The sequence below is a fragment of the Branchiostoma lanceolatum genome, chromosome 10 (assembly GCF_035083965.1).
Source record: "Branchiostoma lanceolatum isolate klBraLanc5 chromosome 10, klBraLanc5.hap2, whole genome shotgun sequence".
In the NCBI taxonomy this organism is placed as follows: domain Eukaryota; kingdom Metazoa; phylum Chordata; class Leptocardii; order Amphioxiformes; family Branchiostomatidae; genus Branchiostoma; species Branchiostoma lanceolatum.
Genome location: NC_089731.1, coordinates 7,337,786 through 7,361,340, shown reverse-complemented (window position 1 = coordinate 7,361,340; position 23,555 = coordinate 7,337,786). Strand labels below are relative to the sequence as shown.

Genomic DNA, 23,555 nt, shown 5'->3' with positions numbered 1-23,555 from the left:
CTGGCTGAAGATCACAGCTGACTCCTTGGTGCTGAAAAGCACGTCAAGTGGCACGAGCTACCTGGCAGGTGAGAATCAAATCACCCTGTACTTTCAGTGAAAAGAAAATAGAGGATCATCTGGGGAATTTAGTAGAATACTGAATGCTTTTTGATGCGCACGGGACTAGTGGGTACTTATCGTATACTGTAATAAGTATTCGTTTTTTACTTCGAAAAATTATCATCTATTGGTAAATAACTCCCCCCTCTGGAATTTAGGACTCCTTTAATCTTTTGACATTGTACAGAGCTTGAAAGCGTTGCTTGTTGTATCTCGCCTATAGAACAAAAATGATTTCTTTCAAATTCGGCTGGCATATTTCTATATGCTCATGCTAATTTTGTACCTGAGATCATATTTCGTTAATGAAATTCTTTAACATATTTCATGTGAGCGTCCAGAAAGCGATACAACATGAAAGGTTGTTTTGCAGACTCCCATGGAAAATTATGTCTATGCACTACAAGTACTGTACATTGAAATCTATAGTTCTGGACTGAAAAGATGAATCGTCGGTTGTTTGTAAATATATGCAGTCAAACGCACTTAAAAGGCTATTGGACGAATGATATATCGAAATACATTTTTTTGCTATTGTTTTACTTTTTTGGGAAGGTTATCTGACGAATGAAAGGTTTTTAACTCGGCAGAAGACGACAAAAACACTTTCCGTCGGGTTCATTTTTGCAGTTCTTACGTTTTTCGCTAGGATGAAATAAATCGGTTTGTTTGGCCAATATCTTCAAGCAGAAAAGCGGAACAACAAAACTACTGACAGCACAGATAGATCAGCATATCAACTTACTTTTGTGAAAGTTTCATGGAAAAATATTATTTCTTTCTTGTTTTATAAAGGAAAACGCACTTCGGCGAGTTGCGGTAGAAAATCAAGCTAGAAAGTCCGCCCGGAAGATAGCAGGTGGCACGCGGCCTAGCTTTACGCGAGACTGGAACATCTAGGATTTAATATCTCACTTAGAATACAACGGATTTCTTTCAAATTTAGATGACGTATTCATGAAAGCTTACTTAGACATTGTATGGATTCCAAAGCGATGAGTACAATTGGTTATGGAGTAATTAACAGTTGAAATTTTGACCATAGATCATATATTCCTGTCACAAATGCCAAATAAAACTTCGCATTTCTCCTGAAGAATTGAGTGCAAACACTCAGCAAGGTAGTGCTAATACCATCGAAATGTCCTTGACAGAGTTATATGGATAATATGTCTATTGCATTATGTAGAACCCTAACGCTACATCATTTTCCCAATATGCCGCACTTTTTAGAGTGGGAATTTTGACCGTGCCCCAAAATGATAGATTCATGGCCTATATCTTCAAGCAGAAAAGCGGAACAACAAAACTACTGACAGCACAGATAGATCAGCATATCAACTTACTTTTGTGAAAGTTTCATGGAAAAATATTATTTCTTTCTTGTTTTATAAAGGAAAACGCACTTCGGCGAGTTGCGGTAGAAAATCAAGCTAGAAAGTCCGCCCGGAAGATAGCAGGTGGCACGCGGCCTAGCTTTGCGCGAGACTGGAACATCTAGGATTTAATATCTCACTTAGAATACAACGGATTTCTTTCAAATTTGGATGACGTATTCATGAAAGCTTACTTAGACATTGTATGGATTCCCAACGGATGAACGCAGTTGGTTATGTAGTAACTAGCAGTTAAATTTCCGATAAAAATCATACATTTCTAGCAGAAATAACAAATAAAACACATTTCTCCTGTAGGATTTCATGTATCTCGTCTTGAACAAAATCTACGTTCAGGGCGGCCCCTACCTTCTGTTTATTTCATTAAAATGTACATTTCTGTGACCGGCATGTCTGGACAGACTCAATGACACCTTTTTTGGGCAAATTCGTTAACGTTTTGGAAATTCACAAAAATCTAATTTTTCATTCAGGGGGGCCCTCCTACAGTTTATTTCATTAAACTGCACATTTCTGTGACCGGCATGTCTGGACAGACTCAATGACACCTTTTTGGGGCAGATTCGTTAACGTCTTCGAAACTCACAAAAATCTAATTTTCATTCAGGGGGGCCCCCTAGAGTTTATTTCATTAAAATGTACATTTCTGTGACTGGCATGTCTGGACAGACTCAATGACACCTTTTTGGGGCAGATTCGTTAACGTCTTCGAAACTCACAAAAATCTAATTTTCATTCAGGGGGGCCCCCCCTAGAGTTTATTTCATTAAAATGTACATTTCTGTGACCGGCATGTCCGGACAGACTCAATGACATATTTTTTGGGCAAATTCGTTAACGTCTTCGAAATTCTCAAAAATCTAATTTTTCATTCAGGGGGGCCCCCCTAGAGTTTATTTCATTAAAATGTACATTTCTGTGACCGGCATGTCTGAACAGACTCAATGACACCTTTATTGGGCGAATTCGTTAACGTCTTCGAAACTCACAAAAATCTAATTTTTCATTCAGGGGGCCCCCCTAGAGTTTATTTCATTAAAATGTACATTTCTGTGACCGGCATGTCTGGACAGACTCAATGACACCTTTATTGGGCAAATTTGTTAACGTCCTCGAAATTCACAAAAATCTAATTTTTCATTCAGGGGGGCCCCCCTAGAGTCTATTCTATCAAACTGTACATTTCTGTGACCGGTATGTCTGGACAGACTCAATGACACCTTTATTGGGCAAATTTGTTAACGTCCTCGAAATTCACAAAAATCTAATTTTTCATTCAGGGGGGCCCCCCTAGAGTTTATTTCATTAAAATGTACATTTCTGTGACCGGCATGTCTGGACAGACTCAATGACACCTTTTTGGGGCAGATTCGTTAACGTCTTCGAAACTCACAAAAATCTAATTTTCATTCAGGGGGGCCCCCCTAGAGTTTATTTCATTAAAATATACATTTCTGTGACTGGCATGTCTGGACAGACTCAATGACACTTTTTTGGGCAAATTTCGTTAACGTTTTTGAAATTCACAAAAATCTAATTTTTCATTCAGGGGGGCCCTCCTACAGTTTATTTCATTAAACTGTACATTTCTGTGACCGGTATGTCTGGACAGACAGAAATTCACAAAAGTCTAATTTTTCATTTAGGGGGACCCCCTATAGAGTGTATTTCATTAAGATGTACATTTCTGTGACCGGCATGTCTGGACAGACTCAATGACACCTTTGTTGGGTAACATAGTTGATATATAAAACTATGTACAATGCACACACAAGACATTCGAAAAGACGATGGAAACAACATAGCAAATGGGTGCAGCTTTAATGACAAATGCATTGTGGTATATGTAACATAATATATCATGGAGATACATTCTTGGAAGAAGAGTACCTAAAGTATATGTATTTGATGTAGTACCAGCAGAATTGTACCTGGTCTCCAGACTCCAGAGCCATGCAAACATTACTTGTGCCCTCACATGGTCTCCGTATCAAAGAGAGGGGGTATATTCTACCAGTGCTGCATGAAGCCTTACCTAGTGCCTCAGTAGCATGGTATATTTCCTGGTCATGTGTCCTATATGCTGTAGGAGGCACACCAACATTACATAATCTTCTGCACAGTAGTAAGAGAAAATAAAGATAAAGCCTGTGCTTACCCATTTACACAACTGGTGTGCTATATCTAAACCGGTATAGTACATTACCGATGCTCTTAGAGCCATACCAACATTACCTGTTAGGTGTTGTTGAGTCCCAAGAGCCACACCAATATATAATCTGGAAGTTGCCATACCTGTTCCCCAGATCTAAGAACCATGCAAATCTTACCTGGGATACATCAGCCAGTCTATAGACATGATAGAACCTAGAGTCAAACAAATAGTAAAAAGCTGTCCTTGACAGTAACTGTTAACTAGCCATTTAATAGAAAAATCATGTTAGATACACACTCATAACTCAAATATCTATTGTATGTATGTAAAATTCACATGACCTTAAATTCTACATGTAAAAACTAAAATGTTTTAAAAGTTTAAGACTACTGGTAGCATTTTTGGCTATATTGTCAGAACCAAGTAATAGAAGTACCCAACCTTCTGGGACATTTTTATATAAAATGTCACACTATATGTATATGTCTATTATCAAAGTGTATAGGACCATTTGAACTAGAATGTCATAAATGGGTAGGGTTGTAACGAAAATCAACAAATATTTGACCATCTGTTGTGCATGTTGTTACTTTCAAAACAAGTATCCAATATGGGTCCAGACCAGCTATTAAAGCTCAGTTTTACAGCTTATATAGTTCTCTATTCACAGAGTGTATGTATACATGTGGGGAAGTGTTTGTCCATTGAAAGTTCTTGGAGGAGGTGACATTTTCTTTAAAAAGATGCCAGAATTAAACGTTGCCCATCGGGAGGCAATATACATTAGCTATATGTCACAGTAGAGATTGCAATCCTGGACAATCGGTGACTGTCCTAGGACAGATTGGGATCGGAGTCTGTCCTAGAACCTACAATTATACTACCAGCAGTAAAGATAGCGATCACAATCTGTCCTGGGACAAACAGTGATTCTACTTGGAGAAATTCTGAAAACCATTAGATCAAAATGCTTTGGAAAATATAATTAATCATTGCACAACATTTCAATCAGTTTTAGCACACTACCTACAATCACAATTACTATTTTAGGTGAATAAGTTCATATTTCATAACAGATAAATTCCATGTATGTTTTCTGATAAAGAAATTTCTCATCAAGTTATAACAAGGTTGATAATCGGTGAAAGATATCAATTGGATGGTGATCAAATAAAGCAAATTTTGAGGTCTCAAGATGTTACTCAGTGTCTCACCTTTTCAGTACATTTTACTAGTCATTTGCCAAATCTATTCTCCACGCAAATATAGACTATTCCAAAATCATCCCATTGCAAAAATGGACTATTCCCAATCACAACATGTGCAAACTTCAAGGGGTATGTACAGGGGGGATAGACTCCGATGATCGCCCAAATTCTGTGATTTTTGTGCTAAGATAGACCATCTCCATATTTTGCAAAGTTGGTATCAATATCCCCCCTACCTTCAGTGTAGTTGGTGATAAGTGATAGTATATGCAGTTTTTTTTAGCAAAACTAAATAAAATCATGGTTTATAAAAGACTACTGCTGTTTCCTTTATCTTAGCACTTTTTGAGTTTGAATTAGAGTTTGTCCTAGGGCAGATTTACCGGTAGAATTGCTGATTGTCCTAGTACAGATCCCAATTGCAATCTGTCCTTAGTAGGATCACCGATTGTCCTGAATCGCAATGTCTACTCCTACAAATGTGGTTTTTGTAGAGTATCTCTACAGGGGCTGGCTGTAGATTCTGGCCAGCTGGATATGATATTGACCCCATACATAGAGATCTGCTTGGAGGTAATCTACAATATAGCATGGGGTATAATGCTTTAACCCATGTACAGCCTAATACACAGATGTATGGGTGTCCTGGTTAAGAAGCAAGAATAGCACCCAGGCTAACAGCAGTATGCTGTCCACCAGTTTCTGTAGAATATACATGTATACTCCACTACTGTATAAAGTGGTGTGATGACCTAATGGTAGAGTGTTCACCTTGCACACAGTAGGTGTTGAGTACAATCACCGGCCGTACATACTGCTTTTTCAGCTTAGCACTCAGCAACTGGGTATGGAAGTTAAACACACAACATCACTACCAGCGCACTAGTCTCCGCTGCAAAGACTTGCACAAAGTTGTGTGGCCCAAGGACTGCGAATCGGAGAGGCGTGGGAGGACTGTAACTTTAACTAACTGTAAAGCTTGAATTCGATGGGGGAGGGGGGCAGTTATAGCCGACAATAGCTGCCTGTAAGTAACTGTACATACTACAATTGTTGCAGTTGGAATCGCAGGCTGTAGCTCAGAAATTGCCCTTCTGAGAACAAAGTCAACCTTTTAAAGTTGACCAGCATTTCAGCCGCAAATATCATCTTGCAACATAATAATTATAAACGTGTGGTCTTCAGAAGTGTGCATTTAGCCCTTCTGGGCAGGAATATGCAATAAAGACTATTATTATTATTATTATTATGTTAACTAGTGGTACATGTACTTCCGTAACCGACGGTACAATTGTCTTCATAGGGGCCTACAATCCACCTCACCTCCCAGCCTAGCTGTGGAGATTGTTTTCAGCCTGTAGCATTTTGCATACGACCACTGTTATAGAGCAGCTACTCTGAAGACAATTGATATTCAACAGGGGCACTGGACAAAAATCAAGTGAAGTGTTCTGTATGCAGAAATATTACCGTTGGTTTTATGCTCGTGGTTTTTGCAGTGGCTGCTTCACTGCGAACATTTCTGTCTTCTGCTGACCTACCCCTTGTCTTAGTGGTACATGTATGTACTAGTATTATACATTGTAGATGTTTTTGAGGCACCAGTTAACAAGGCACAAATAGAACACAGACCCGATCTTCGAACATTGAATACAGATTTATTAAGAATATCAAGCCAAGTCAAAGGCATTTACAGTAATATTCCTTGACAGCTTTTTTGCGTGCAATGATCACACAAGCACTGCCAAAAGCAACTGGTCTGTCTATCTGTAGCATCCTTGTCTTGTTATGGTTTCCGACTGGCTGTCTTTAAAGGCACCAATACTAGTGTTTTTGTTACTTTACAGTATCTGTATGCGACTACATACATGTATACTGAGTAGCGCCATTGCGAAATCAAAACCGCCGCTAACACTCCATTTTCTACCTACCACAAAATCAAATCACCGCAAACTTAAGTCCATTTACAGTACTAGTACTATTTCTGATCTGTCTGTGATTCTACATGTGGCGTCTAGTTGCAGCAGTTGTCCTTTTGATGTACTTCTCAGGCCTCTTGGTATATCCCTTTTCCATGAAGCTGCAAGATAGAACAAATGTAACTTGTAAGTTAAACTAGATAGCAGTAGATACATAAATCAAATTGCAAGGTACTGGTCTAGGACAACAGGCGTGAATACATGTACATGTACAAATACATTGTTAAATAAATGTACTGGAATAGCAAACAGACAAATGAATGAAGGAGACTCTGCACATAAACTTCCCATGATCAGAAATGATCCCCAAATTATGCTGTTGCAATGCACTTCGAATGAACCTCCAAGATCTTGAGTATCATGAGTAAAACATCAGGGCAGGCCCCCAGGGACACGAATGGGTCCAATATTTTCAAAATTGGAAAGAATTCAAGAATGCAGTCAGAAGCTCTAGCATGTAATTAATGCTCTAGCATGTAAACTGATCATGTACATATATAAGTTAGTGCTAGTGCTACGGGTTTACGGAAAAGGCAGTGCAGTCTACCACTCCATCTTTTCTGGCACTTAGAGTTAGATGTACTGTATACAAGTGTACCATGAGTAGTGCATTTACACATGGAATGCTTTAAAACTATTTGAGTGCACCCACATTTAGAATTAGTGCACGGCGATATGGGGAGCATAAAGTGCATGTGCATCCAGTACTAAGTATTTCGAGCCCTGGTGTGTGTGTGTGTGTGTGTGTGTGTGTGTGTGTGTGTATGTGTGTGTGTTTGTACAATGTATATAGCTGACAGGCAGTACTAGTACAGCCTACCACCTACCTACCTACCTAGTCCCTTGACCTCCGGGTCGTTGGGGGGACAAGGTACTAGTAGCAGTGAAGATGGAGATCTGTCTAGTATAGCCACAGGGAAGAATACAATTTATGAGCTATTCCAAGATCAGGGTATGCCAATAGCTTGCTGCGTCATTATAGCATTCTTACATCACATCTGTAACAACTAACATTCTGTTGATATTTACTATGGTGAATGTGAACAGGGCAACAGTTTATCTATAACTTAAAGTACAAGCATAAGGTGTTGTCTGTACCCCCGGCCCCCATGCATGGAGGCCCCATTGATGGCAATAGCTACATATCATATACATTTCATTCAAAGCAAGGTTATAGGCAGCCTATACTGTAATTCGTTTCTTTTACTTTTACTGTAACTTTATGTTCACTATTTCAACGATTATCACTCTATGTACAGTGAACTTATCATCACCGTGAAAAAAACTTGTTGTAATCATTTATGATTCCTTCACACATCCTCTCTGTAAAACACTTGCCACGTGCACCATCGTGAAGTTAAAGTTCAGTGAAAATGTCTATTTTCCTCACCCTGAAAGATTTTGCTACCATGAAGTTGATTGAATATAAAGTGAATTAATATTACAGTAACCTCCTTGTTCAAAGCAAATTCATCCACATTTGAATGTACAGTACATCATCAAAGTGCTGCCCCTTCCTTGAGATTCTTAAAAGAGAAGCTTTTTTAATCATTAATTATCACCATTCTCAAGTTCAGCAACATACATTGTACATCAATAGGTGATTGATTGAATTTTATCACAAACCTGTCAAAAGTGTCATATGGCTGAATAACTTTCTTGTTTCGTATCTGATATGGTCTCCACTGGAGACCATAGTTGTTGCTTTTACTTCCAATTTCCTATTGAGGCCTTCCTAACGTAGCTATAGGCTGTAACTTGAAATTGCCGAAAGATTCCTTGCCAAATACTACTGCAACATTCACAGAAAAAGGCAGGCTAGCCTGCCAGGCCAGGCTACCCTGCCAGACTACCAGTACCCTTTCTGGACATTAACGCTCTGCATGGGAATTTTCCGAATAGTAGAATTTTCAAAAGGAAAACCTTGGTCAATAGGGGTTTGGGGAAAAAGCTGGCCCTGTCTACCTGGCCTGTCTACCCTGGCTATCTACCCTTTTTGGACCCCAAGGGCATGCATGGGGGTTTTGCATCTGATTGAATTTTCTTGAGGAAAAACTGGGTCAGTGGCAATTCCAGCTGTGGGTGGGCTGGATCATACTATTGGAGGATAGGGACAGTTATGAGCAACTCCATCAACACTGGAAGAAAATCTATCATTTGTAAACAAACTTCTTGTTGTTAAACTAGATAGAAGGGGTATCAGATACGGGATACAGGATAAACAAGGAAAACCGAAAACTGATAGGATGGTTTGCCAGAACAGCAGCTGCTAAAGATTTCGTCAGTATCAGCTACAGTAACCCCAATGAGTGTCAGACATCTGTTTAGAATTTAGCTGTTGTGACAAACAAAAGTCCTATTGTTGTCTGGCTCATCCTACCAGTTTTCTTTTCTTCCTTGTCTTACCTTCCACTTCAATTGTGTTAATATTCCAGGTGCAGCTTATTGTATACATGTACCTGGAACTTTTTTTCCAGTCTTGGTGGAATGGCTTTACCAGCTTCACCCACACACCCGCCCCAACAAAACACCAATAGGCATTATCTTCCATCCAGCTCACACACATATACAATGTATCTGGACATCCATTGACCCAGTTTTTCCTCAAGGAAATTCCATTAAAGGCCTAACCCCCATGCATACCCTTGGGGTCCGAAAAAGGGAGGTAGCCAGGGTAGACAGGCCAGGTAGACAGGGCCAGCTTTTTCCGCAATCCCGGGTCAATAGCAATCCCAGCTGAGGGTGAATTGGACGGAAGGCAACAGCGTATGATATTGCTGTTGGGCGTGAGGGGGGGGGGGGGTATGTGGTGCAGAAGTAAAAGCCAATAGTGAATACTGAGTCAATTGAAACAAATTCCAAGTAATACAATACTCTACTCTACACTACTCTACTCTAATCAGTGAACACTTTCAAAAACAGACTTGGTAAACACATGCTCATCCCAGTAGTCTACAAATACAAAGCACTAGACTGCCCTCACAAGCCTGGAATCATGATCCAGTAAAGGGATGAGCGGCCTAAATTGGAATATGACCTTCCTACCTGGCCGAAAGGATCTACTCTACTGTACTCTACAATAGAATATACCGGTCAACAAATATCAAGATTGAAGGGGAGGACCTTTGTTTACCAAAACATCAAATTCAAAACATGCATATGGGTTTGTATATTTCTCTGTGGGTTAGCATGTGTGAATGTGTTTGCACAATGTAAACATAGTGTTGTTTGTGCTGTTATTTGCTTTCATTGCTCTCTCATCCCATTTTTCTGCATTTATAAATATATAATATTGATAAGCCCATTCACGGTTCCAACTACGCATGTGCAGTGTCAAAGGTGAATACCCCTGGCTTGTAAACAGTACTGGCCTCCACATTGTCTAGATTTGCATAACAACGCCCTGACGGGTTTTGTTTACGTCTCAGGGGACTTCACCTTTGACATTGCACATGTGTAGTCGCAACCATGAATGGGCTTATTGACACATTTTTCCTCTAGGAAATTCTATTACAGGCCAAGCCCCTATGCATACCCCTGGGGAACCAGAAAGAGTAACATACTAAGCCTGGTGGGGTACTAGTAGTAGCCAGCCTGGCCAGCCTTTTCCGCGAACCCATGTGTCGATTCGACTAGTCTTCTTTACGTACTCCAGTTAGAATATTACAAACCGACCTTTTGTGTTCTTGATACATGTATGATCTGGATGAACGTGGCCAAATTATGAATGAGGCCAGTAACAACAGCAGTGGGCTAAAAAGACCCCCCTCCCTCTTCACACGCACCGGGCATGGTTCGAGCTAGTTAATAGTTGCAGATTATTTAACGAGGATCTGTGCCTATTCAATACAAAAATAATCGGTATAAATGAACCAAAGTTGCTCACCTCACCATGGAACAGGCATAGTTTTGCTGCTGGACGACCAACGACGATATATGGATCCGGGCGTCCCGATGCGGACCTAAAAATTCACCGTTCTGTACTGCTCTCGTGCACTCACCATGCAGATCTCGCGAGCTTTCAGTCCTACAGTCCTGTATCTGTGGTGTCGTTCCATGCCCGGAGAGCCATCTGTCCCGTCCAGAGCCTACTGTTAACCAATGTCTCTCAAGAGCCAGGAGACGTCTCCTGGCCTAGTTATAACTGGCTAACGGTGGTCACCGTTAACCACTTATAACTGTAAACGGTACTTGTAACGGGTGCACCTTGTAAGCAAGACTGCATATGCTTTCCACAAATTCTTCTCAATTTCATATATGACTGTCGATGCTGTGTTGTTGAATTTGTTCAAGTTGTCAGCAATTTCAAATTTTAACTCTTCTTAGGTTAAGTTTGTAGGCCGAAGAAGTAATTTCTTTGGTTTGATAACTAGACTGCTCAACGGTGGGTCAAAGTAGAAAACAACTTCCTCCTCGTAAAATTTACTTAAACCAAAAAAAAATGTTACTGCGGAACTCATGCGCACTTGAATGTACGCACAGGTGTGACAGGGCCCTTAGATCGCCATCCTCGACGCCCTCACGGCAACATGTTCAACACCATCGTCGAGGTGACGGCGCGCATTGCGTGCATGGCGCTCTCTGCGCGCTCCCACGGCACTCTCGGTGCGCTCTCGGCGCTCGCTCCGCGCTCTGGCCAAATTGAGGTTGCAGAGAGAGCGCGGCGAGAGCGCCGTCCCAGTGCCAGAATGCCGGCCTAACGTAACGCAAACACCGCACTTAAAATCATACCGAACCAGACGTTGCTGTAGAATAAGATACAGTAACTGCAGATGAACATAACTCGGTACATGTAAATGTACCAGAAATTTTCATATGTACGTGTTGCCGATTTTGAAACAAGGTTCCCGAATCCGGTGGAGCGGCTCCTATGCGCGGTAAGATGATTCTCGCAAACACTCGCCTTGTTTTGTGGAGAGCGGAGAGCTGAGTATATAGAAAACCTTCTGAAATGCCGAATTTTTTTTTCAAACAAGCGGATCAAAACCTATTGATGCAACTTTGTCCTTATATCGTCTTATCCTTGATCGGACACCGTGACACGTGCACCGAACTCTCCAAAATCAAGGCCCATACTCAACTCCATCTAGTATATTTGTACACCCAAAAGGTCCTCAAGTACTTTTCAGCCTTCAATCACAAAGACTGCTATACGTTCAAATTTTGCGCCTACTTGATGGTTGACTGGGAAAATACGTCCATTGAAACTATCAACCAAGCTTGGGCGGTCGTATTCAAAGATGATTAAGATACACAATGGTAGATGACCTTGCTTCTGTGTGCCTTTGTGGTGAAGAGAATTGGTGATTCGAATGAATACCTTTATCGTACATTGACCCCACCTGGACAAAGCATCGAGCTTATCACGGATCCCAGCAACAACAAACGTTTCATACAATTGTAGAAATTCCGGCTTCTTCTCGCTGTTTTATTATGGTGAAAATTTGTTTAGTTATATAATTTGGCTATCAAAACGCATGAACATCTATATCTAGTATAAATTTGTACGATCTCAGTAATAACATGGTATGGTCTGCTGCTTAGTTATTTCTTGCCCCACCCATGTCAGACGTAGGCTTTCTCATTTCGACAATATGTACGTGACAGTAACTCATTAGACAGTGAGTCGAATGAAGATCTTTATCGTACATTTTACCCTGCAGGAGAAAGCACTGATCATAACAAATACACGCATTGGGCGTAACGCAGCAACAGCAAACGTTAAATACAGTTATAATAATTTTGGATTCTTATCCCTTATTTTCAATGTTGTTATGAAAATGCAGCTTGGTTGATGACAGCATATGTAGTGTTTAATTTGCAATATCTGTAGCCCCGCCCATGTCAGAGGTCATCGCAACATTGTTCATTGACAGTGACTGGATTGACAGGTACGAGTAGTATTTGTCGGTCCTTTAGGCACATTTGTGACTCCAAAGCGAATCAACACTACGCGGTCCCAAAGATTTTCCTCCATTATCTCACAGGTAGGACATATGAACAGTGCAAATTCTAGCTGTCCCTGCCCGGCATTAGCCTCTACCAGGCTCCGTCCTATCGTTGGGAAAATAGTAGAAATCAGCCGAGGTGCTCCGCTATACAGGGTAGGTCCGCTATACAGTGAAGCTTCATTATCGATGGACGGATAATGGAGCTTCACTGTATAGCGGACCTACCCTGTATAGCGGAGCACCTCGGCTGATTTCTACTATTTTCCCAACGATAGGACGGAGCCTGGTAGAGGCTAGCCCGGCATACCGGTAAAGGGTTTTACATTCGTATGAATTCTTTAGCACCCCTGCCCATTTCAGAGGTGACTCACAGTAAGCTCCAGAGCGACAGGTTCTACTTCATTTCATGCAGAAGTAATACCGTGGCGGATCATCACTAAGATATCTCTAACATTGTCGTGCGATTTGTGCCTCACAGGTGCCTATATATATATATATATTAATTTCTAGGTCGCAATGCAAACATTCTTCAGAGATCTAGAACTTGTATAGTAAATGTATTCCCACCTGTGAGGCATAAATCTGTGAAGTGTATTCCCACCTGTGAAAAAAATGTATTCCCACCTGTGAAGTTCTTCATACCTTTTTTATTTATTTTTTTCCGACAGGACGATAAGACGGTGGGTACTGATTGCATTTTCATCACAAACCACTCATAATAACTGTACATAATAACTGTACACAGTATCTGTACACAATAACTGTACACAAAGTGTTTTTCAGCCTCGATTACACGCACGTAGTGTGTATTAATTGCGCCAGCCGTCTTGACCTCCCTTTACTTATAAAAACTGGTAAAGTCTGCTGCTTGTTTTGCATTCATAATTGCATATTTAACGTATCCAGAACGTCAAATAATGTCCCTGTCCCGTATACACTGCATTTTAGACTCGGATGAGGTCGGGTGAGGTCGGATGAGGTCGGGTGAGGTGTTTAGGCATACCCCTTCATAAAAGATTTCCAGCGTGAAAACACTGTTATGGACGACCCAAATCCGACTACAAGGAGGGGGGTAATCCTGATCCATGGAATGCTGGAGTTTTTGCGGATCAAAACGAGATCAGTCCCATGCCTGGGTGAATCCTGATTTGCAAATCATGTTATGAACGGGATCTAACTATTGATACCTGAGAATGAATAACAGTAGGGGTGAGATTTGAAAGCCCTTTGCTTTATTCACCTCCTTTTTTCCCACTTTTAACAGCTGACCCAGTACAACAATGGCAGACCTTGACGGAGATTTTGAATCTGCCGAATCTGGTGCTTCTACAACCTACCCGCAGCAGTGCTCCGCTCTGCGTAAGAACGGTCACGTGATGCTGAAGAACCATCCCTGCAAAATCGTGGAAATGAGCACGTCCGAGACTGATAAGCACGGCCATGCCAAGGTAGGAAACTACAAAATTTGTAATGTGAAGCATTATTACCCAAAAAGTTAATGTTTTATTTTATGTTTGCGTGTCATGTTTGTGTGTGTTTGATGATGTTTGTGTTTGATCCTGTGTGTTTGTTCGTGTGTGTGTAAGTTTGTGTACGTGTGTGTGTTAGTTTGTGTACCTGTGTGTGAGTGAACTGCATTACTCTGTAAGCTGTGGCTGGATTGTTCTGATAACGGTTACATGTATTTGGTATGTGCTTATTTCATGTGCATGCTTTGACTCTATCCTGTGCATGTTTTAAATCATTTTCTTGTTTGTTTAAGGTTCACATAGTAGGAATCGACATCTTTACTGGGAATAAGTATGAGGATGTGTGCCTTTCCACCCACAACATGGATGTTCCAAATGTCAACCGCAAAGATTATCAGGTGAACTACTTACCTTCACATACACAATAAAAAGGGGAAAAAATATGGCTCTTGGCGGTGGCAAATGTACAGATCTTGGCACATTTGGGCTCCAAATGTGTGTGTGTTTTTTGCACACTTTGGACAGATTAGCCGAGAGGTTCATTTGGTGTCAATCCACCACCAAAGTAGAAATGTCATGTAAGGTGCCTTTCCCAAGGACACAACATCGGCGCCTGTCAGATCATCAAACCCTGGACCTATTCCTTCTAACCCCCAACGCTCTAACCACTACGCAGAATTTACACCACACAGAAGCCACACAATCAGGCCCAAATGCCTATAGTTTGCAGAAAAAGAAAAATTCAGATTGTCAGAAGAAATGTAAGCAGGTTTGCAGGTTCAAAAGTGACTGAAAACTTTGGAGCAGGGTAAGAACAGCAGTCTGATTATGTGTTTTTTTGTCCAAGTTCCTGACAGCTTGCAATAAGTTGGTTCACGGTTTTAACTGCGCATGCTTACTATGATTCATCGTGGATCATATGTCAAAAGTTCCCTGAGACAAAAACAAAACACATCTGGACATGGTTTATTGGTCAGAAATTACCGGTGCAATGGCAGCCAGTGCTGAATTGCTGCAGGGTTTACAATCACATGATACACAACAGATACATATTGCTCCACACTTGCACTTTGTGGAACTGTTGCAAGGGTCTAGACGGCTGCCATTCGGCGGCAGCAGGTGACCTCAATACGACCTTCCCAACTGAAGTCAGGTACCCATGTACACCTGGGTGGAGTTAGGAAATTCGTGTAAAGCACCCTCCCGATTGCACCACACGATGCCACAAAAAAAGCATGGTCTAGACAAGAACTGTTTACAAGTTAGGGGCCCTCACCTTTGACCTTGCACATGTGCAGTTGGAACCACAACACTCACTTTGGTGCACTGAAGTTCTGAACACAAAAGTTAGTGTGCACACAAGGGAGTAAATTGGTGTTTATGTATCTCTGCTATACTATTACTATCACAGGTAGAAAGAAAAAGTAAACTGGGGATGATGAGAAATAGACTGATCCCATGCCCTTCCCACCTCCGTCGAAATCCAACTTAGAAATGTATTTGATGGACATGCAGCCACCCTATCATTGGTTGAACCACCAATTGGCACTCTGTCATTGGTTAAATTGCTAATTGTGATGTGCAGTCAGGATCTGAGTCTATTGCTACTCTTCCACATTATGAAATGGTGGGAAATGATGAACACATGTTTGAGATGTTTTTACGTGACCCCTGGCCTATCTGTTGTTCCAGCTGAATAATATCGATGACAGCTACATGTCTCTAATGGACGATAGCGGAGATCAACGTGAAGATCTAAAAGTGCCCAATAATGACCTGGGCAAAGACATCATGTCTCGTTTTGAGAAGGGAGAGACCTTTAATGTAAGTCCTGTTCTAGATTCTTCCACTTGTCTCTCATAGATATTGTCATAAATGTAAAACTTTGTTGATAAATTGTTGTATATTTTATTATGTAATGTTATATTATTTATTGATTGGTTGATTTGGGTTGTAATATATTAACCAAAAAGGACAGGTAATGTGAAGTTAACCTCTCAGTAAAATAGTTTGATATGTAAGAATTGTGGAACAGTTTGTAGGGGGTTCTGGTTCGTTTTTTCATCAGTTTTGTTCGTGTATCTATACAATCCATCTTGACTGTTTCCTGGATCTTATTTATGTTTTGTAGTCATACATGTTTTTTTATAGTTTGAAAAGTAATGTAAAAAGAAAATGTTTTCAACAAATTTCCAAGGCAGTCATAAATGCCTTTTGCTTTCTATAGATTTCTATTCTCATTTGAACGGTTCGGTATGACGACGACAGTATGGTACCTGCATGTCAGTTTGTCTCTTTAGTAAAGCAAACTTGTTTCTGCCTTGCAGGTCACGGTTTTGAAGGCTTGTGATACTGAAATGGTCATTGGTATCAAAAGCCTAACGAGTTAAGTATGGGTGAATCTCGCTCCACACCATGGAAAGCAATTTGTGGCAATTTGTGGCAGCAATTGCAAGCAATTTGTGGCAGAGCCCGTGCTCCACACATTCCCATGGACTACTGCAAGTCGGTGATGACAAATTGAAAATTGTCACGTTTCTGAAGCATGAGCTCCCTGGTGTAAGTGTATTTTTCTTAGATGTATTGTCCTCGTGGCTATCATTCCAGTTTAACCTTCCTGAGAATAGTTCATCCCATGTTCTGTGGTATAGTTGTCACTTTAAGATTGATGATAAACCATTCTTATGGAGGGACATGCTGGATCAGGGTATTCTGTTTGTACATGATATTTTAGATGCAGAAGGAAAAGTGCCGTCTTACACAGAATTAAACCTCCTTGTTATAATACATTGATATCAGCTGTCTCCCAGTACCGTCGATTGAAATTGTATTGATGTACAAGTATGCAGACCTATGTTACAAAATTATGAGTGGATAAGAGGTGTTAAAATCAACAAAAAAATGTATAAGTTATTTTTAGAAAAGAACGATTTGATTGATCACCCTAGGAACATAATGACTTACTGGGAAGACCAACTGAACGACATTGTACCTTGGAAGGAAGTTTTTTCTCCTCATATATAAACTAACAATCGATCCCCCGACCAGAATCTTTCAATTCAAATTAGAACACAAATTATTAGCAACAAATAGATTATCACACATCTGGAAAGTGAAAGATTCTCCATTATTTGCCCTTTGTAAAAAAGAGGAAGAAACAATAAAACACATTTTTTATGACTGTGGAAAGGTGGTTGAATTTTGGCGGAGCGTACAAAGACGGTTAAACAAAACAACAGGGCTTTATCTCAATGTCAATAATCCAATGAATATTCTGTTGGGGGATCACTCTGAATTTGTGCCGATAGTGTGTAATCTTATTATTCTTCTGGGTAAGGTTTACATTTTTAAAAATCATGAGTCGTGTAGTATTTCGTTGCATAGATTTATCCCATTTGTTGATAATTTCAAGTGTCAGGAAAAAGAAACAAGTAGTCACTATAGAAAATGGGGCGAACTTCAAAATGTATTCAAATACTAGCATGTGTGTGTGTGTGTACTCTAATGTTATCATGTTATACAGTTGGCTTTGTTTATGTTCTTTTATTCTGTTGAATAAAGATTTTAAAAAATTATTTTAAAAAATCTTGCCTAAAACAGAAATCCACTCTTTCAGAATCTGTTTTTTCTTCACAAGCTTATACTTATAGTTATAGAACCTTGCCTTTGACAGTGCACTTCTACACATGTCACAGTTCTATAATTGAAAATGCATCAGGAGGTTTACATGCAGAAAATGGTCACAAGACATATTAGAGTCATTTCTGACCTGACAGATACACACAGTGATTGTTATCTCAAACATTGTGGATGTCTTCATAACAACTGTGAACCAACATCATACAAGCCACAAGACTGTTCATGTTTAACAATTCGGTTTGCCGTCAAACAAAGTGACACATGCATTAAGCTTTGTTCAAGCTATAAGACCTCCTGTAAGCCGCACACCTCCATTCTGACTGGTGATCTTCCCTCAACTTTCAATGGCATTGATGGTTCAGCATTCTCTTGCCCAGGAACTCATAACTAGAAGCTATTGCTCTAACAGTTACAACTACGACGTATACAAGAACACTTCTAAAAGCATATTACAATCAAAGAATTTCTTGCAAGTGCAGTTAAAGATGCCTACGATTTTCGTTGGTATTGAGAATATTGGCCAGAAGAGTTAGTTCTCCTACAACCTCTAAGGGCGGAAAACTTTTAACTGCCAAGTCTAAAATGTAAGACTTTTCGAGTACTGTATAGGACAACCAATTAGTGATGAAGGGGCAAATGCTACATATCATAATGCAACATTGTAAGCAAGACTGCATATGCCTTCCACAAATTCTTCTCAATTTCATATATGACTGTCGATGCTGCGTTGTTGAATTTGTTCAAGTTGTCAGCAATTTCAAATTTTAACTCTTCTTACATTGTAGCGTCCCGATTTTTTTTTACACATACGTCAAATATTAATTTTATTTTTTGTTCTTACAAAAAAAGGGCTTTGGCAGATAAAGACACTGGCTATTTCATCCAGTGTTTCCATACATGCAAGATCGACCTTGAATTTCGGCTTCACAACACCCGCCCACATACCAAATATCATTGTAATTCATCAAGAGGTTCCTGAGTTATGCTGACTAGAGTGGTCCGGAAACACAGACAGACACACCGACACACCCAAAACAATATCTCCATTTTTCATGGAGATAAAAATCGCTGCGGGAAGGACTGCAACGGAGGCTAGTCCGTCATGTTGTACTGCGGCGGTGTCCTCGCTGTGATGGCTGAGCTGCACGCTGCGCCGCCGGCCCAGGGGCACCACGGGAGAGAGCCTCCCATTGGTCCAGCGCAACCTAGTAACACATTACACGCGCCCATTGGTCCGTTTGAAGTGAGTTATTTTCGCGCGTTTTCCTCGTTGGTCTGAAAGTTTGCAACTGACGCGTGGGAAGGCCCACAATGCATTGTGGAGTGAATGCGATTCACACACAGAAACATGCAAAGACTTTGAGAAACAAAATCATTCGCGTCGTTGAAGTTCAGCTTCATGTGTCGTCTTGAAGAGTCATTTATAAACGGGATCAGTATTATTAGTGTAGCCACGACAATAGTGAACATTTAAATCATAATTCTAGAAAGCGAAATTACAGTTGAAAATCCTCTTAGAATAATTAACGTTACAACATTGCCTAACGCAAACGTTATATCGTCGCAAGGAGTCGCAAGCCTTTTGATCTTCCCTCCAAAGAAATCTTCGAAAAGTCTCCAAAGTTTTCCTGTGTTTCAATCTTCAAAAATCAACTGCAAATGTGTCATCTCTGAAGCCGTGGACATTATACTATGTAATAGGCCGCAGAGGTCATTCAAGTCAATATGGTGACTTTTTTAAGTCCGGAGACATGTCATACGTCAACGTCCATTCTGTCGGTATTTTAAGCATCAAGCTGTACTAGGGGACTAAACTTATTCATTCATTCTATTAGGACACATAACACCTGTAGTCAGGCATACTTTGATTTTTACTATATTGTGTGCAGATTGAAAGAATTCTAGGAATTGTACAGGAATGTGAAAGTCCATGGGACGATGAAAGTCTCCTTTCAGCAATGATTCGCAGTCTGCCACGAACTACCAATTACCTGAAATCTCGCGTGATATTTCTTTTGACTCGATCCAAGTTCTACAGAACGTCGCTAGGGGGCTCTTGGCAACTGCACGTACGAAGTTTCATTGACGTATGACGCAGACGAACAGTGACATAGTTACAATAAAGGGTGTGTCCGAAATAGTGAGTCATCTCCAATATTAATGTCATTGTTGAGTCATGTGGATGACACCTGTCCCATAGCTTTATTTCTTGTTTTTATTGTGTTTTCTGTCAGCATCTATAAGCTATCATGGTATGTGTTAGATATCAAGGCTAACTGAGATCATCACAATAGACTAATACAAGCTACTAGATTGGTATCATGCTCGAGCTACTAAGTAGTATAAAATAAGCAAGAGTCTTCACCAGACATCTTTATTGCTTAGAGACTAGTACATACCGCCTAATGGTTGAATTATTTGCCGGAGGCGGTAGATCAAAGGATGAGGGGTTCAAGATGACTCACCTTCACTAGCGAAATATTCAATCATCCTCAGCGATCTATAATCCATCCAATGTCATCTATTCTTTCACCATTCTTAGGAGTCCGGTAGAAACTAGACTAAAAACGGCAGTTTTCATTTGTGGTCTGATTCCGTCCGATACAATAGCTAGTACCGGTACCGCGGAACGTACACATCACAGCAATGTTTTCGAAAGTTCAAGGCGACCTCATATGAACGACCTTACTTTCGCCCTTTACATTCCTCTCGAGGTCTCATAATGATACGTTTTGCAGCTGCTACAATAACCAGTAATGACAGTTATTCCGATGTTGTGAACATTTCATAACTTAACAATTAACTGTCCTATACAGTCAAGACGTGTGGAGAACAAAGGAATACTGTAAATGCACTTAAGTTCGCGTGGTTTTTATTTCGCGGTAGGGAGAAAATGGCCATGGAGTGTTCGCGGTGGTTTTAAGTTCGCGTTTGGAACAATGCTAGTAGTAGCGCAACCGTCATGGGTGGGCAAATCGTTTCGCGGTGGTTTTAAGTTCGCGCTGAATGTTAACCGCGAAAACCGCGAACTAAAATTACTGCGAACATTTCTGCATTTACAGTATATGGACCAGTCACAATCACTCCGGATTTATTGAATAAAAGATTATCCTTGGCAGTTAACGTTCAGTGATATGTTTAACATGGCCGAACCGAAGAAAAAGCGCAACAGCTACATGTATGAAAGATCAAGTTTTCTTGGAGATTTGTTGATGATGTGAGCTTGTTGATATCGTTACCAACATTTGTGTGTGTTTTTTATTATTGGAGGAGTCAACGTGGTCGCGTAGCTATGAGTTGATCAAGGGTTGCCTTTATCACCCTGCCCTATGATGCAATGTAATATCCATAGATGTGTTGAAGAGAGATATTGAACAAGGGGAAGTCTTTTCGAAAGTTATTACCAACATTTGTGCAATCATTTCATTCGGATGAGTTTGGCAACTATTCATGTCGCTCAAAGATTGACCTCGGCCTGTCCTCGGCCGTGATGCCTCAAAATGTTTTGAAGAGACAAAGAGGAAGTCTATTCGATGATCGTTGCCAAAATTTGTGCAATCATTCTGACGACATACCCGGTTGCCCAGGCGTCCAATCGTATTTTGTTTGGCTCAACTTAGTTTCGCTATCTAGTTTCGAGGCGGAGCCGAAAGTCGGACTGCAAGTTGTGGCGAGCGGGCTGCCGCGCGCTGTGTGCAAGGACTCGGTAGATTCAACGTTGTAACACCAGGTTAGTCTTGGCATAAAGAATAGAATATTGAGCTATCATACTGACGTGATTTTGTTAAATTTATCCACATTTACTCTCGTTGTTTCAGTTTGTACCGTTAATCATAATATATATGCCATCATTGCCATGCATGAAAAATGTCAAAATTTCTTTAAAAAGCAGAGTCCGAGATTAAAACCTTTATCTATTTTCATTTATCTATTGGATTGGCTGTTCAACACACACAGCTAGGGCTGCCCAACTAGCCTGTTGCTATTCATTGAAAGCAGGACTAGCCCTGTTGACAAGGATGCTGACTGCACATCTAGATGGTGCAAGATGTTTTAGTTGTAACGACAGGAATCTCTCCATTGGTGGTCAGAGACACCAGACATGTGTTATGAATAAAGGACTGGGACCCACGGGGTCCCGGCATCAGTTCCCACAGGCAAGCACTGAGTGAAGACCTCATCCCTTGCTTTCCTAGCTAGTGCCTTTATCAACTCAACACTGGTGGCAGAGCGGTGGTTGCCGTTTTCGAACGGCCGAACCCGCCTCGACGCAAGCCTTGGCCAGCTACCATGCCGCCCGAGTCGCCCGGCAGCGAGACCAGCGGCTACCCAAGGATCTCCGTCCGTGCTACGATGCTCTGCCTGCCATCGTGCCACGTCGACAGCCAGCAGCCCCGACTCACCACGCGTACGCTACCACGCCGTCCGTTTAGCCAGCCTGCCGCCGTATCACACCGACCCAGCTCGCCCGACGTGTCTCCATGCCGCCCTCTAACCAAGCCAGCCTGCCAGCCAACCACGTCTGCCAGGTGCCCGGGGCCAGGCGTCCGGACTCCCTGCTTGCCGTCGCTGAGGCCAGAGCACGCCGCTGTCCTGATGCCACCCGCCGCCGACCACGTGCGCAAGACCCCGTGAGCGCTGTCCTGCCGACTACGCTGCCGTCTCCCTGACCCACCATGCCGACTTGATCGCGACCCAGCCCGACTACCCCTACGACGGAACCCGTCGCTGCCCATCCGTGATAACCAGCGTGACCTTCTACCGTGAAAACTAGCCGAACTGTGAAAAAGTACTTCTCCGCGTATCCTGCCGGACCACTGAACTTTGTGCAACATCTCGAACTTTTGTGGTTTACTTGTAGCTAGGTACCATTATTGCACGATGTCTTGTATTCTTGTATGTTCGTGAGCCTACGGGTGACGGACCCGCCAGGTGGACTATTCGTAAGCCTACGGGAAACGGATCCACCTGGTGGACGCTATATTGTATTGTTTTGTATTGAGACTGCATGATGCCTTTCCTAGATAGAACTGATTTGCCTACGGGACGGTCTATGCTAGATGTGACATGATTGTGAGTTGATATTTGCCGACCACCCTGAAGCTGGGTAATGTCGGATACTGCGTTGACCATGCTGCGTTAACGTAGAACTTGCTCGTACTTGACTGCTGTCAGTAGCGAAGCCTGTTTTTGCTTGTTTATGTTTGTTGTTTTATGTTCGTGCTTTGAAGTAAGTACCCAGACGCCTGTCTATCATCACAGCAGCAGTCCGTCTTTGAGGCTTCTCTCTATGTCGTTGAATCCGGAAGAAGTGTCACACCCGTGCCCGTTTATGGCCTGGCAATGTTTATCTTACCATCTCTGTTTATATTATTGTACCTTACCTCTCCGTTTTTAACTGCCATATTTCGATCGTACTTTGTGACGTCTTTAAAGTTATATTTTAAAGGATTCGAGACGAATCCTATGTAGAGGGGGAAGAGTGCTGACTGCACATCTAGATGGTGCAAGATGTTTTAGTTGTAACGACAGGAATCTCTCCATTGGTGGTCAGAGACACCAGACATGTGTTATGAATAAAGGACTGGGACCCACGGGGTCCCGGCATCAGTTCCCACAGGCAAGCACTGAGTGAAGACCTCATCCCTTGCTTTC

General features: G+C 41.4%; 2 protein-coding genes and 1 long non-coding RNA gene across 3 annotated transcripts in view; 1 reads left to right on the top strand and 2 right to left on the bottom strand.

The window, feature by feature from the left end:
- Window positions 1–23,555, bottom strand: part of LOC136442917 (lisH domain-containing protein ARMC9-like) — a 310,166-nt gene that overhangs the window by 84,262 nt on the left and 202,349 nt on the right. The window lies entirely within an intron of this gene.
- Window positions 6,499–11,042, bottom strand: LOC136443721 (uncharacterized). The gene is made up of 2 exons (XR_010757197.1): window positions 10,728–11,042; window positions 6,499–6,942 (listed from the first exon to the last, which is right to left on the bottom strand). It is a non-coding gene; the product is annotated as an uncharacterized lncRNA (long non-coding RNA).
- On the top strand, window positions 12,695–17,836 carry LOC136443720 (eukaryotic translation initiation factor 5A-1-like). Its single transcript, XM_066441070.1, has 5 exons — window positions 12,695–12,828; window positions 14,057–14,240; window positions 14,555–14,659; window positions 15,954–16,085; window positions 16,589–17,836. Exons 2-5 carry the CDS (start codon window positions 14,073–14,075, stop codon window positions 16,649–16,651), a joined length of 468 nt encoding a protein of 155 aa, XP_066297167.1. The 5' UTR covers window positions 12,695–12,828; window positions 14,057–14,072; the 3' UTR covers window positions 16,652–17,836.

Excerpts from the sequence above, each read along its gene's own strand:
- LOC136443720 (XM_066441070.1), top strand. The coding sequence starts at position 14,073 with ATGGCAGACCTTGACGGAGATTTTGAATCTGCCGAATCTGGTGCTTCT. Across the intron at positions 14,241-14,554 it reads ATAAGCACGGCCATGCCAAG|GTTCACATAGTAGGAATCGA; the intron begins GTAGGAAACTAC and ends TGTTTGTTTAAG. Across the intron at positions 16,086-16,588 it reads AGAAGGGAGAGACCTTTAAT|GTCACGGTTTTGAAGGCTTG; the intron begins GTAAGTCCTGTT and ends TCTGCCTTGCAG.